We start from the raw sequence: 15,966 nt of genomic DNA on the forward strand, positions 1-15,966 counted from the left end.
TGGCTGCAGCTAAAGCTTTAGGGCAATCAGACCATCCTGGGTGCCTGTTAAGTAAGCAAACCAATGCTGCCTCCCTCACACTGAGTGGCCTGCTCTCAGACACAGAGACCGTCAGACACGCCACCTTGCAGAACAGCGATAGAGTTTTTACTCTGGGCACAGGGGCATGGCTGTGTAGACTCTGAGGGCATGTGCTGCATGAACCTCTCCAGCCACAGCGAGTCAATCACAAGAGCATTCAGGTACTGAAGGCAGGGTTCAAGAAGCTTCAAGTGGAAAACAAAGACTGGGTAATAAACTCTTCCAATCCATGGCACTAAAGGGTTGGATGATGTCTAGCTAAAACAGGACTATGAATTCTCTTAGAGGTTGTTGTTGTATTGTTAATTGTACCATGTTTGTTTGGATGCTTTTAGAAAGTCTTACAAAATTCTTTCAGTTCCAGTATTGTTGTAAAAGAGAAAGGGGGAAGATACCCAACACAGGCTCCTCATGGACTCCTTGGAGGAGAGAATTGGAGGCCAGGATGGCACAAAAACCTCTCAGAGACACAGTGTGGGAAGGAAAATCCTTAAAAGTACCTAAAAGTATTCTTAAATCCATAAAGTACCTTAAAAACCTTGAGTATCTCAAACTATTAATGAGCCCCACTGAATGTCAGTACAAAGCTCTCAGGGGACTCGTTAAAACAGATAATTGGGGCCATGATTGCAAAAACTCTCATAGAGTCTGTATAAAAAGGAAACACCAAGTACCTTAAAATAACTGAAGTACCCTGAAGCATTAATGAGCCCCACTGAGTGTTGTTACTGCAAAGCCTCTCCAGGGACTAATTACAGTAGATAATTGGAGGCCATGATTGCACAAACCTCTCAGAGACTCCAAGGCAAAAGCCAAACCCAAAGTCCTTTGAAAAACCTGCATTCCCTGCAGGGAGCATTCAGGAGCCCCCAGGGCCATTGCTGGGCAAGGCTCCCCAGGGACTCCTTGCAGCAGATCCTTGAGGCCACTGGGATGTGGGCTAGGGGGGGATGCTGAGGGCAGCACAAGGGGCTGACAGTGCCCAGCCTGGTTGGGGCTGTGCCAGGAGGCCCCAGGGCCTCAGGACAAGGGGTCTCCTCCCAGCCCTTGGTGGCACAGACCCTGCTGTGCCCCAGGGCACCAAGACTTGGCTTCTCTTTGTCCCCACCTGTCATCACTGCCTGCAGTTCTCTGCTCTGCCTGGGGCCTGGGGACACTTGCTCAGTCGTGTCCCTCTCTGGGACCCATTAATAGCCCAAGAAACTTTGGAGTTGGATTCTGCCTTGGAGTTCTGCAGAGGTTTCTTCAGCTCCCTCTCAGGGACTGATGTCCAGGGCCTGAGCACAAAGCTCCAGAGGGGCTCATTAAAGTCCTTGTGCTGTGTCTGTGCTGCTGAGCTGGGCTGGGCTCCTGGCACAGAGGCAGCTCCTGGTCACCAAGAAGAGCTTCAAAAGCACATTTCTCTTGATGAGCAGCTCTTCTGCCAGCCCAGCAGGGCTGGGGCACTGCCTGCAGCCAGCGCGGGCACAGCACAGAGGCACAGAGAGCTTCAATCAGTCAGGGCTGGGAAGGGGCTGAGAAGTGCCTGGGGCACAATCACTGCCAGCCCTTGGCACAGGAACCTCTGGCTGCAGGACAGTGCAGCTGCAGCTCCTGGAGCCATCTCCTCAAGCTGGAACAGGCCAATGCCTGCAGAGCCTGTGAGTACATTCTCTGCTTGTCTCTTGTGCAGAGCAGCCAGGGGTGCCCAGGGCTGTCCTGCAGAGCAGGGTCCTGCAGCCCAGGGCGCTGTGCTGGGGCAGGGACTCTGCTGCCTGCCAGGGACAGCTCTCAGCCAGCCTGGGGAGCTGCTGCCAGCACTGGGGGACAAGATCTGGGTGGCAGGAGACAGCTGGTCAGGCTTGGAAGTGTTCTCCTTGTGTGGGGAGGATGCAGCATTGTTCAGGACTGCTCCCAGCATGGCATTTAACTGCAGAACATTTCCAAATAGATTATACAGGGAGCACAGCGAGGCAGGGGCTTCATAAAAGGGGACAACCTGCTTTTTTAATCTTCTGCTCTGTGTTGCCTAGATGGGAAACTGCCCATAGATATTAATCTCTCAGTTCAGGCTGAGAAAAATAAAAAGAAAATTTCCCTCAGATCTGAATAAATTCAGCAGTGACAGAAATCAGCCTGTAGAGGCAGTGTCAGGACCGCTTTTCCAGCCTCCTCCGTGTTGCTCTGACGTTGCCATCAGAGCCTGCAGAGCCAGAGCTGCCCCTGGGCAGTGCCTGAGCTGGGAGGGCTCTGCAGGGCAGAGCTGAGCCCCCAGGGCTGGGCTGGGCTCTGGCAGCACTGGCAGGGCCCAGCCCTGGGCACACGGAAGCAGCTGCTGGCAGGGACAGCTCCAGGCAGCACAGCCCTGGGCAGGCAGTGGGGGGAAAGTGCCCCCAGGCTGTGCTGGGATATTTCAAGTCCTCTCCTAACCCAACTATTCCATGATTACTTTTCTTACAGATCCCCATGCCAAGGCATCACAGCAAATGTCCAACAGCAGCTCCATCAGGCACTTCCTGCTGCTGGCATTGGCAGACACGCGGCAGCTGCAGCTCCTGCACTTCTGCCTCTTGCTGGGCATCTCCCTGGCTGCCCTCCTGGGCAACGGCCTCATCATCAGCGCCGTAGCCTGCGGCCACCACCTGCACACGCCCATGTTCTTCTTCCTGCTCAACCTGGCCCTCAGCGACCTGGGCTCCATCTGCACCACTGTCCCCAAAGCCATGCACAATTCCCTCTGGGACACCAGGAACATCTCCTACACAGCATGTTCTGCACAGCTATTTTTTTTTGCCTTTTTCATCTCAGCAGAGCTTTGCCTCCTGACCATCATGTGCTATGACCGCTACGTGTCCATCTGCAAACCCCTGCACTACGGGACCCTCCTGGGCAGCAGAGCTTGTGCCCACATGGCAGCAGCTGCCTGGGCCAGTGCCTTTCTCAATGCTCTCATGCACACGGCCAATACATTTTCCCTGCCCCTGTGCCATGGCAATGCCCTGGGCCAGTTCTTCTGTGAAATCCCACAGATCCTCAAAATCTCGTGTTCACACTCAAACCTCAGGGAACTTGGGCTCATTGTGGTTAGCCTTTGTTTATCATGTGGCTGTTTTGTGTTCATTGTTTTCTCCTATGTGCAGATCTTCAGGGCTGTGCTGAGGATCCCCTCTGAGCAGGGACGGCACAAAGCCTTTTCCACCTGCCTCCCTCACCTGGCTGTGCTCTCCCTGTTCCTCAGCACTGCAGCGTTTGCCAACTTGAAGCCCCCCTCCATGTCCTCCCCATCCCTGGATCTGGCCCTGTCAGTTCTATACTCAGTGGTGCCTCCAGCCCTGAACCCCCTCATCTACAGCCTGAGGAACCAGGAGCTCAAGGCTGCAGTGTGGAGACTGATGACTGGATGCTTTCAGAAATATTAAACTGCTGGCCAAGTCCTGCAAATTAATTATAATAAAACTCATATATGATGCTTTGTGTTGGTTTGGATTTGGGGTCTTTTTTCCCTTGTTTTAATTTTTCATAATATCCACAAAGAAATATCAATGTTTGTGCCATTTCTCATTTTGTTTCTCTCCACCTTCCCTGTGGCCACAGACTGTGTCAATGAGGGGCTGCGCTCTTGGTGCCTTTAAAGGAACTCAAGGTTCTCCCAGCAGAGTTTTCTGCAGAGATGCCCTTTTGTTGCCTTCTCTGGAGCTGCAGCAGCAATGTCTGTGTGCAGAGCTGGGGCAGATCAGTGCTGGCCCAGCAGCTGTGCCCAGCAGCAGCAGCAGCAGCAGCACTTGGTGTTGCCAGTGCTGCTGCCGTGGCCCTGCCCCGCTGCCCTGGTGGCCCTGGTGTTGCTGCAGGGCCTGAGTGCTCTCGGGGCCGGGCACAGCCCTGGGGGTGGCAGTGCCGGGGCTGCAGCAGGGACAGGCCATGGGCACTGCTGGGGCAGCGCTGACGCCTCAGGCCAGGCCCTGGGGGCTCCAGGCTCCTTGCCCAGGCTCTCCCAAGAACACGGCCAGGCCAATGCTCAGCACAGAAACCCCCGTCAGCAGCCCCAGGCTGGCCGTGGGCAGGCTGGGGGCAAACAGCATGGCTGGGGCTCTGCAAGGGCCCTGGGGCAGACGGGAAGGAGCAGCAGAGCAGGGGCTGATCCATGCCCAGTGCGCTGCACAGCCCAGGGCAGCGTCCCAGAGCGTCCTCATGCAGCTGCCAACAACATCCCCCCTCTGCAGCCCTGGCCTCTCCCCCAGCTCACACAGGTGCCCCATCCTTGCAGGCACAGACACGGCAGCACTGCCTCAGCAGCCCCTGTTTGCATTGCACACAGCAGGGGCAGCACCCCCATGCTGTTGCTGTGGGGACATGAACCTGAGGGAGCACAAATGCCATCAGCCCCTGGGGCCAGCAAGGCCTGGGCGACACCAGGGAAACCACTCAGCTTTGTCCTGGCCTCTGCACTCAGCCAGAAAGTTTGTTCCCATCAGCAGGGAGTTTCCTGTGCCACTGCAGATGCTGTTGCTCAGATCCAGGGCTGCCTGGCAGCCACCCCCAAACTGCCCTGAGCATTTCCTTGGCTGCTCCTTTGCTTTCTTTACTCTTCCTGGTAGAAATTTCTACCCACTGCTCATGCTTGTTCCCTGCCCTGCAAACATCCCATCCCTGTTTGCCCTTTCCTCTCTTGCCCCACTCCCCATTGCAGTTCCTGACTTGGCCCCATGGGAACGTCCCTTGGGCAGCAGGATCATCCTACAAGTGCTGCAGGAATTGTCTGCAGGCTCCTGCAGTGCCTGGTGCTGCTCCCTTGCCAGAGGCACCCCAGGCCAGGGGGGCACATCTGGGCTGCTGTGTCTGCCTCTGGGGCTCCCTGTTCTGGGCAATGAGGAGGAGCTGCAGAGGCTCTGCAGGACTGACAGGATGGGCTTGGGGGCTGCCAGGAGAAGCTGAGGGACCTGGGCTGCTGGAGCTTCTGAAGAGGAGGCCCAGGGCTCATCCTGCAACTGCTCCAAGGGTGGTTTCAGAGAATCCCAGAATCAGGAAGGTTGGAAAAGACCTTGGAGATCATCAAGTCCAACCTGTGCCCTGACACTGCCTTGTCTCCCCTGAGCCTCCTCTTCCCCAGGATAAACAATCCCAGCTGCCTCTGCTGCTCCTCACAGGACTTGTGCTCCAGACACCTTCCCAGCCTTGTTGCCCTTCTCTGGACACACTCCAGCCCCTCCATGTCCTTCCTAAATTGGGGGCCCCAGCACTGCAAACAGCACTCAAGGTGCTGCCCAAGCATTGCTGAGCACAGGGGAAGAATCCCTGCCCTGCTCCTGCTGGCCACACCATTCCTGATCCAGGCCAGGAGCCATTGGCCTTCTTGGCCACCTGGGCACGCTGCTGCCTCATGTCCAGCCTGCTGTCCATCAGTCCCTGCAGGTCCCTTTCTGCCTGGCTGCTCTCCAGCCACTCTGTCCCCAGCCTGTAGCGCTGCAGGGGTTGTTGTGGCCAAAGTGCAGGACCCGTCACTTGGACTTGCTAAACCTCACCTTGTTGGATTTGGGCCCTGGATCCAGCCTGTCCAGGGCCCTGTGCAGAGCCATCCTACCCTCCAGCAGATCCACACTGACACCCAGCTTGGTGTCACCAGGTTTTCCCAGAGTGTCCCAATGGTTTCCATGATTCCTAGAGGCCTCCCAGTGTCACAATGTCCCTTTGGTTCCATGGGACCACTTGGTGTCACGAAGTCCCTTGGATCCTTGGGCCCTGCAGTGTCACAATGGCACTGTTGTCCATCAAGGACCTGCAGTGTCACAATGGATCCTTGGTTCCATGAGGTCTGGCAGTGCAGCAATGCTCTCCTTGGTTCCACAGTGTCACAATGGCCTCTTGGTCCCAAGGGCCACCATGGTGTCAAACATGTTTCCTTCATTCCAGGAGTCCCTGAGGAGCAGCCCTGGCCCCTTGGTTCCTTGGGGCCCTGCAGTGTCACAATGGCCCCATCATGACACCAGGTCCTGCTCTGTCTCACTGCTCTGCATGGTTCCACAAGGCCCTGCAGGGTCACAGTGGCCTCTGAGGTTCCAGCAGGACCCAGACTGTCACCATGGACTCCTTGCTTCCATCCAGCCCCACAGTGTCACCATGGCCCCTTGGCTCTGTGCTGCCATGTTGTACACAGTGTCACCATGGTGCTCTTAGTGCCACCAGGCCCCGCACTGTCACCATGGCCCCTTGCTTCCCCAGGGCCCTGCAGTGTCACAATCATCAGAGAATCAACCAGGATGGAAACGACCTTGGAGAGCATCAAGTCCAACCTGGCACCCAACACCACCTTGTCACCCAGGCCATGGCAATAAGTGCCACATCCAGTCTTTCCTTAAACACCTCCAGGGATGGTGACTCACCCACATTCCCTGGGCAGCCCATTCCAATGCCCAGTCACCCTTTGTGTGGATAATATTACCTAATGTCCAGCCTAAACTTCCCCCCGTGCAGCAAAAGGCTGTGTCCTCTTGTCCTGTCGCTGTTCCCTGGAAAAAGAGCCTGACCCCCACGTGGCTGCACCCTCCTGTCAGGGAGTTGTAGAGAGTGATAAGGCCTCCCCTGAGCCTCCTCTTCTGCAGGATAAACAACTCCAGCCCCCTCAGCCACTACGCCTCACAAGACTTTCTTCCAGTCCCCTCCAAAGCCTTGTTTCCCTTCTCTGGACATGCTCCAGCTCCTCCATGTCCTTCCTAATTTGAGGGCCCAGAACTACACACAGCACTCGAGGTGCTGCCCAACCAGTGCCCAGCACAGGGGAAGAATCCCTGCCCTGTTCCTGCTGGCCACACCATTCCTGATCCATAGGAGTGCCAGGGGTTGGATGAGGGAAATTACGGGGAGGGGGTGGGGAAAAATTCTGATTGATTGTCAGCCATGAAGGGTGTTGATTTTTCATATCTGTTCAAACTGCATTAAAAGCTACTGGGGATCAATATCAATTGGACATTGCTGAGATCAAGCAATAAACAGGAAAGAAAAAACTTAACAGAACAAAACTGTACTTTCGGCATTGTTTTATACTATTGTATATTCACTTTAGTACACTTCTGTCACCTTTCTAATTAACCACATTAAGAACTGAAAACTTGAAATATTCCCCATGGGGCGTTTTCTTGTTCAGGTATTCGGAACAAATCTTTATGAGTTCTTCTCACTGAATTCCTGAACTGAAGAGCTCAAGAAAGAAGAGCCTCTGGAGTAGCAAAATTCATCAGCAACCTCCAAGTGGCTGAGGATCCATCCCCATCAGAGCAGCAATGAACAGAAATGGGCACAGCTTTGTGGCTGCCCCAGCTCTGGCGTGGGCCCTGGGCCTGGAGCAGGAGCAGCTCTTGAGGGCCCCAAGGCCGGGGCTCTGGTGCTGCCCTGGGCAGATGGGATGGCAGCAGGGGCTGCAGAGCTCTCAGCACCTCAGGCCGAGGGGAGCAGGGCAGCCAGGGAGCCTCCTTTGGCCTTGGCCAAGCACCTTCCCCCATGGCTGGGGCTGAGTCCTGTGGCAGCTGCAGCTGCTGCTGTGCCCTTGGCAGGAGCTGAGGCCGTGGGGCCAGTGCCCAGAGCAGCCTGGCCTGAGCAGAGCTGTGGGGCCAGAGCCGGCTGGGCTGGGCTGGGCTCAGAGAGGCCCTTGGTGCTGCCCAGAGCTCAGGGCAGCTGGCAGAGCTTGCAGGGAGCTGGGCTGGGCTCAGAGAGCCTGGCCCAGAAATCATCAGTGTCCATCTCAGCCTGGCTGAGCGTGCAGGGGCAGGACTCAGGCCAGGCCTTGTGGGGCAGGGCCAGCTCCTGTGCAAGGCATTGCAAACAGGCAAGTGGCCCAGAGAGGAGGCTGCTCTGTGCCCTTGGTGGCATGGAGAGAGCAGGGAGGGGGCCCAGGACATTTGTCAGCGCCAGCCTCTGTGCCCATGCGTTGGCAGCCCTGGCTGCTGAGCCCAGCTTTGGCCTGGGCTGAGTTTGGCTGTGGCCCAGCTCCATCCTCCTGCGGGGCTCAGGGCCTGTTCCCGGCCATGGCCAGCCCTGGCTGCCTCTCTGCTGGCCCAGAGGCCGGCAGAGCCCGGGGCAGGGCTGTCTGTGCAGCCCCACAGGTGCCAGGGGCTCTGCAGGAGCTGGCAGAGGCTGCCCAGCAGGGAGACCATGGGGCACAGAGCCCCAAGGCTGCTGTGGGCACCACGGCACAGGGGCCGTTCCCAGCCGCAATGCTCCTGGCCTGGGCTGGGCCTGCACAGGGGCTGGGCCACCATGGATGGGCCAGCACAGGGCCACAAAGGGGCCACGCAGCCACTGCCGGGGCTGACAGCAAGGCCAGGCACACACAAGCAATTGCTGAGCATGGCCTGCGCTGGCCAGGCCTGACTGTGCCAAAGGCAGAGCTCAGCTGCCCTTGGGGGCTGCAGCAACACTCCAGAGCCCAAAGAGCCTCCATGGCTGTGCTGGAGACCAAGGCTGCAGCAGGGAAACGCAGGGCTGCTGCGGGATGGGGAGGCCATTGAATTCCAGCACACACCTCAGCTCTCTGATGGTCCCAGCACCATGCTGGGCCCTGTTTCAGACTGGAGCAGAGCAGATGTTGATGGGACAGGAGCCCTGTGGGGCTGTCAGGGACCTGCAGCTTGCAAGGTGCTCTGCTCTCCCTCAGGTGCTCTTGGAGAGATCCAATCCCAGCTGGGCACCTCAGGGCACAAGTGGCACTGCCTGTCCATGGCCACACAACTGATGTCTGCCTGGAAAGGGGCACAGTTTTTAATAACTCTTAGTTTCATAATATGCAAGGAAATCTTTATTATCTGGGTCATTTGAGTACTTTTAAGACATGGCAATGTATTCCCATCAGAAAAGGGCGTCTCCTGGAAGCGTTCTGATGGCAGGAGAAGAAATACTGTTCTTTCAGTCAGCTTGTGTCACCAATATTCAGTCTAATATTTAACATCTCTTTTCCATCAGGTGTTTCCAGCAGCCTGGTTAAATTGTCATGTCTAAGTACATCTCTTCACTAGACCAGATGGATCTATGATTTTCCATTGCTCCCAGATTTCCTCCTCCAGGTGTTCTCTGATCATTCAAGTCCCTCTCAACTGACTGGTTTCATGCTTTGACCTCCAGGGAGTTGCCCAATTTTCTGATGTTCAAATAAATATGAAATCAGTAAACATCCTAATTGTCTTTATATCTATCACAGAATTACATTTTCTTATGTCTCTGTCTAAAACTGTTCCAGTACAGAAATCCCCTGGGGATCTGGACATTTCAGATGCTGCTGGGACATCCCAGAGAGCTGAGGGAAGAGCTGGGATGGTTCTTGAACTGTTCAAATGTCCAACTTGTGTTTGCTGGCAAGAAACCTTTCTGTGCCTCTGAGTGTCACCAGGCCCTGAGCCCAAAGGACACAAACCTGATGAGTTGTGGCTCCCACTGCAGGGGCTGCGCTTGGACCTTGGCTCTGCACAGGAGAGCTCTTCATCCCCTTTCTCTCTTTTCCTCCCTCTGGGCATGGAGGGAGCTCCTGACTTCAGCCTGTGACTCGTGTGTGCAAAGAGCAAATCTGGGCAGAATTCGGGGCAGGGAGGGTTTGGGGAGCCTTGGGATCTGTGCTGGGCACAGAAGGTGTTTTCCATTGCTCTGAGACTGTCTCCTGTGAAAAGTGGATTTAATATCCAGCAGAGGAATGACTTTTGCATTTGATGGAGCTGTGCCTTCCCTTGGCTTTGTTGGCTGACAGGAAATGAACATCCCTCTGTGTCTCGGGCAGCTCCTTCTGCAAGGAAAGCAGGTGGGAGTTGGAGCCAAGGAGCTGAAAGCTGCAGGTGCAGCCTGGGCTGGAGGGAGCTGAGATTTGCACAAGGCTGCTCTGAGTGCCAGGGTTTGGATGGGGGAAATGGTGGGGTGGGGGTAGGGACAGAGTCTGATTGATTGTCAGCCATGAAGGGTCTTGATTTTCACACCTATTCAAACTGCATGAGGAGGTACTTGGATTCAGTGTCAATTGGAGATTGCACATACTGATTTATGAACAGGAAAAAATCCTAAACAGGACCTAAAAAATGTTTTCTCACTGTCCTTTTAAATATAATGCATTCACTTTGGATATACTACTGAGATCTGTCTAATTAACCACAAAGGATTTGAAAATTAAATCTAATTATTCCCAGAGGCTTGGCTTTTTCCAGTGTTCTGAATGTTCATGAGCCCTGGGACACTGAATTCCTGCACTGAAGAGCTGAAGGCTGAACAAGCCTCTGGAGCAGGGAAATTCAGCAGCAGCCTCCAAGTTGCTGAGGATGTCAGCAGCCCCCAGTGAGGCCATCCCTGCCCAGAGACCGTGGGGGAATGGGCAGACAAGGAGAGCGTCCCTGGGGCTGGGGCAGCACAACTCAGAGGCACCAGCGGCTCCAGCTGGGCAATGGAGTGTGGAATGGGGCTGGGAAAGCCCTGCCTGGGCTGGGCCAAGCAGCACAGACAAGCCCTGACCCCCATCCCCCCAAACAACTCCCTCAAGGAGACATTTAAAAGGAATTACAGTTGTTTGTGTACTCTGAGTTGGACTCCCTGGAGAAATGCCAACAAGAGATTCTCAGGAGCTGAAAAGAACAAAACAGTCACTACCCGGAGCTTTGGAAAATCAGAGAAACTTTGGCAAATGGTTTATTATGACATTGTAGTAATTTTAGTTTGTTAATTTAAGATTTTTCTAATATTGAGATTTCTTAATTAATGTATTGATGAGTGTGGTGAGTTTTAGTGTTGGTTAATTATTTATGTATTTCTTTTGTTGTGAGATAGGATTATGGGAAAGGTAAAGTAGTCCTAACATTTTAAAAGGGTATAGAGAAATTTTTATTAAAATTAAATTGAAAAAGAAAAAAGTAGTAAGAATTAAAATAAACCCTTTAGAACACTTTTTTTTTCTTTACAACTTTTTCTTTTTACTGACAATGTAAAGAAAATAAACTTAAAATTTCTAGTTGGTTTACTATTTCTAGAATAGTCTTTTTTTAGTTTACTTTAGTAGAGAAGTTTTTCTTGTTAAGGTTATGGAGATTTTTTTACAAGAAGAAATTTTTTTTTTGTGGTTCTTAATTCTGCCATGGATAACAGTTGTCTGGGGAACTTTGTTCTTGTGAAGTTGTTTTTATTGCTACAAGTTTTTTTACAGCTTGTAGATGGGCCATGTCAACTTATGGGGTATTGTTTTAAAGATGAGTTCTTTAAGGGTAAAAGCTTTTATTTTTTACTTTTAAAATTATTTTTATCTCTGGGAATAGAGATCTTCTCTTGTGGATACTGGATTACTTGGATTTTTTCCCTCCTGTTTAAACTTTAGATGAAATTATGGTTATTTTAACATTTGTTTATTTTAGTATAGAGGGGTTTTTTTAATATTAATTGTAATTTTTTAAAAAAGTTTTTTGTATTATAAAGAAAAAGAGTTTTTTCATTATAGTTTACAAGAGGATTTTAGTTTTAAGATTAAGGTATTTTTTCTTTTTTTACTTGGGATTTATTTTCTCCTTTACTGACTTTAATGTTTTTATATATTTTTTTATATGCTGGTATTTTGGTTTTTTCTTTTACTCGATGGAGCAATGAAGTATTGAAAGGATTAACACCTGACCTGCCAGTAACTTGTGGTGGAAGTTGTGGTTGGGTTGTGTTAGAATTGGTTTAATGATTGGTTTTGGGGGGGTTTTTTTGTGTTTAATTTTAGTTGTAGGGTTATTTTGTACAGGTGGTAGGTTGTAGGGGTTTTTGGTTTTAGTTGTGTTGGGGTGGGAGGGGACTTCATGGTGAGATTTTAACAGCTGTGGCTGGCTTTGTTCTGGTTGGGGTTTTGTAGCCTCTTTTGTTTTCCTGTTTGGGAGCTGTTGGGGATTGGTTTGGTCAGAATGGGGACAATGGGGGTGGAGGGGGCGCGGCCTGGGGAGGGGGGAAGGGGCTCAGCCCATGGCAGGGTTGCTTGGTTTGATTTGGTTTGGTTCAGATGGGGGCCGGGGCCAGGGCCGCTGCTTCTTTGTCGACTGGAAAAGAAAGGAGATTCCTGGGTTTTTTTGTCTTTTACATTTGTGTTTAACAGAGGCGTGTTCAGTATCTCAGTGGTTTAACAGATTGTCAGTAACACAAGAAGTTTTGTATTACTTTTTAAAATTCTTCTAATGTCAAATTACAACAGATATTCAATCAACAAAAAACATTTCTCAAAGCATTGACTTGGCCCATTCAACTTCACAAACTCTAAGCCTGTTCAATTTAATGTTAATAAGAATTTACAGGAGCACAGAAACAGAAGAAGACGCAGAAAGAGAGAAAGACAAAAAAGATGCAGAGAAGCACACACAGAGCTTCCAGCTCCTGCATTCCAGCAGAGTTCAGATGGAAATTCTAAGAGGAGGTAGGGTCAAGATGTGTGCTTGCCTTGTGGTCAGCCTTCAATACCCCTTGGTCTCCCTGGGCCTTTCCCCAGGTGGGGCTTGGGCTCATTTGGTCCCTCAGGAGCTGGGCTGGGGCTGCAGAGGTGGCTGTGGAGCATTGCCTGTGCTGTGCCAGGGACTGACAGCCACTGCTGGGCTGGGATAGAGGCTCTGGGGGGATTGGGGTTCCAGGGCAGGGCAAGGCTGGACCTGCCCCTTCCTCCCCCACACATGAAATGTTTCCAGCCAAAAATCTCCTCCAATTTGTCACAACAGGCAATATTGGAGGTGGAACCCAAATTCTGGCCATGGGCACCTGGCTGAGAAGGACAGTTCTTTTCCATAGGAAGGAAAGCACAGAGCCCCAGTGTTTGGAGAGCCTCAGTAGGCCAAGGCCAGCCAGACTTGTCAGGAATGGAAGATTTTGTCTGGGACCAGACTTTAGATATAGGGAATTGTGGAGGTGGAACCCCAATCTCAGCCATGGGCACCTGGAGAAGCAGGACAGTTCTTTATCATAGGAAGGAAATCACAGAGCCTTCCCCAGTGTTTTTTGAGACAGATGCAAAGTGACTCTTGTAAAACCACTGCAAGACAGACTTGTCCTGGGAATATTCCTATTGGAATAATTGCTGGATATAAGGTGTTGTTGTTCTATTCCTGGAGTCCCATACTGTTGTTATCAGATTTCTAAAGTCCATACCTCCTTGGTGTGTTCTTACAGCTGCAGATCTTCACAGCACAGACTCCTTCCTCTACATCTTGTTCTCTCACAGTTCAGGGCTCCTCCAAGGCTCTCCCTGACTGGCTAATCTGCCCCCTTTTATCCCAGTTATCTTCATTGGTCACAGCTAGAGCCCAATTAAGGACATCGCAGCTGCAGCCCATCAAGGACAACCGGGACCTCCCGGGGCAAAGCCTTGATACAGATATTCAAATACAATACATTTCCTCTACTATAATAAGGAAATTTGGAGGTGGAATCCCAGTTCTGGCCACGGGTGCCTGGAGGAGGAGAAGAGTTCTTTTCCATAGGAAGAAAAGCACAGAGCTCCAGTGGTTCAGCAGCAGATGAGAAGAGACCCTCAACATGCCAGGGTCAGCTGGACCAGTCAGGCAGCCCCTGGGAGGCCAAACCAGACAGATCTGTTCTGTGTTCCCTTGGTTTTGTGGGGCCCTGCAGTGCCACAATGGTGCCTTGGATCCACGGGGCCCTGCCGTGCCATAATGGTGGCTTGATCCCATGGGATCCAGCAGTGTCACGATGGCCCCTTGTTTCCATGGGATCCAGCAGTGTCACAATGGCCCCTAGGCTCCAGAAGGCCCCGCAGTGTCACAATGGTCCCAATGATTCCATGGGCCCTGCAGTGTCACAATGGACCTTTGGACCGTGGGGGTTTGCAGTGTCACAATGGTCTCCTTTGGCTCCACAGTGTCACAATGGACCACTGATGACAGGAGGCCCCTCTGTGTCACCCTGGAGCTTTGGTTCCATTCAGCCCTGCAGTGTCTCAAAGGCCTCTCGGTTTCAGGAGGCCCCACAGTATCACAATGATCCTCTTGGTTCTGTGAGGACCCCCAGGGTCACAATGGTCTCACCGGTTCCATGAGGCCTGACAGTGTCACAATGGTCTCTGTGATTCCATGAGTCCCCTTAGTGTCACATTGGTCTCCTTGGTTCCATGAGGCTGTGAAGTGTCTTAATTGTGTCTCCATGATCCCATGAGGCCTTGCAAAGTCACAATGGACCATTGGCTCCATGGGGTCTCGCAGTTTCACAATGGACCCTTGGTCCCATGACACCTCAAATTGCCTGTCCTTGCAGCTTTAGTCTGAAAGCAACCCTTGGATATTTGGGGAGTATTAGGGGTGGAATTACATTTCAGCCATGGGTTCCTGGTAGGAAGGTTGGATCCCAGTGTTTCAAAGGCTGATTAGAGGCAGCCCCAAGGAGGCCAAGGCAAGCCAGACCTGTTGTCAGGGAAGAATCCTTGGATAGACAGAGTTTGGGAGGCCAAACCCCACTTTTGTTTATGGGCATCTGGACAAGAAAGACAATTATTTTCCATAGGAAGGAAAGTACAGAGTCCCAGTGTTTCAAAGGATGATGAGAGCTGTCCCTCAGGAAGCCAAGGGAACCTGGACAGTCCTAGCAGCTTTTGTCTGGGAGCCATCCTTGGATATAAGGAATTTTGGAGGTAGATCCTCAGTTTTGGCCATGGATGCCTGGACATAAAAGATGTTTTTTTGCATGGGAAGAAAAGGACAGGCCCCCTTTTTTTTTGAAGGCAGATGAGAGTTGCCCCCCAAAAAACCAAGACCAGCTGGAGCTGTCTGTCCTCACAGGTGACATATGGGAATAATCCTTGGATATAATCAAATTTAGAGGAGGGATCCCAATTTCAGCCATGAACCCCTGGAGGAGAAGGACAGTTCTTTCCCACAGGAAGGAAAGCACACAACTCCAGGGCTTCAGGGGCAGATGAGAAGTGACCCTCAACATGCCAAGGTCAGCTGGACCAGTCAGGCAGCCCCCAGGAAGCCCAGCCAGCCAGACCTGTTCCATGTTCTTGGATCCTTGGGGCCCTGCAGCATCACAATGGCCCCTTGGTTCCATGAGGCTCTGTAGGATCACAACAGATCTTTGTTTCCATGAGGCCCAGGGATATAACAATGGTCTCCTTGGCTCCACAGTGGCACAATGGCCCCTTGCTTCCATGAGCCCTTGCAGGGTCAAAATGGTTTCCTTGTTTCCATGGGATTGCCAAATGCCACAATGGCCCATTGGTTCCATGAGGTCTCAGAGTCTCAAAATGGCCCCTGGGTTCTATTGGGTTCTCCAGGATCACAATGGCCCCTTGGTTCCACCAGGCCTGGATGTGTCACAATGGTCCCTTGCTTCCATGGAGACCCACAGTGTCACAATGGCCCCTTGCTTCCATGAGACCTTGCAGTGTCACAGTGGCTGCCTTGGTTCTGTGAGGCCCTGTGGTGTCACAATGGCCCCTTGGTTCCATGGGGACTCAGAGTGTCAGAATGGTCTCATTGGTTCCATGAAGCCCTGAAGTATGGAATAGGCCCCTTGGTTCCATTGGGATCCTCACTGTCACAGGAATTCTCAGTTCCACGGAGCCCTGCAATGTCACAGTGCTCTCCTTGGTTCCATGGTGCCACTCAGGGTCACAAGGGCCCCTCAGCTCTACAAGGCCCCACAGTTTCACAACAGCCCCTTGCTCCCATGAGGCCGTGCCATGTCACAATGGTCTCATTGGTTCCACGAGGCCCTGCAGCTCCACAATGACCCTTGAAGTGTCACAATGGTCTCAGCAGGTTCGCCCGCTTATTCACAATGGCCTCCTTGGTTCCATGATGCCCTGTAGTATAACAATGGTATCCTTGGTTCCACAGTCAGGATGGCCCCATGGTCTCATGGAGCCCCACAGCCCCTTATAGAGCCCCACAGGGCCACTGTGATGCCCGCGATTCCATAAGGCCC

General features: G+C 52.3%; 1 protein-coding gene across 1 annotated transcript; it reads left to right on the top strand.

The window, feature by feature from the left end:
• Positions 1 to 2,546: 2,546 nt before the first annotated feature.
• LOC143694685 (olfactory receptor 14J1-like) lies at positions 2,547 to 3,479 on the top strand. The gene has a single exon (XM_077182685.1). The coding sequence runs from the start codon at positions 2,547 to 2,549 to the stop codon at positions 3,477 to 3,479; it is 933 nt and encodes a 310-aa protein (XP_077038800.1).
• Positions 3,480 to 15,966: the final 12,487 nt, after the last annotated feature.

This window comes from Agelaius phoeniceus, chromosome 8 (genome assembly GCF_051311805.1).
Source record: "Agelaius phoeniceus isolate bAgePho1 chromosome 8, bAgePho1.hap1, whole genome shotgun sequence".
Taxonomy (NCBI): Eukaryota; Metazoa; Chordata; class Aves; order Passeriformes; family Icteridae; genus Agelaius; species Agelaius phoeniceus.

Bases quoted from the DNA above. Each gene is read 5' to 3' on its own strand.
- LOC143694685 (XM_077182685.1), top strand. From the start codon at position 2,547: ATGTCCAACAGCAGCTCCATCAGGCACTTCCTGCTGCTGGCATTGGCA.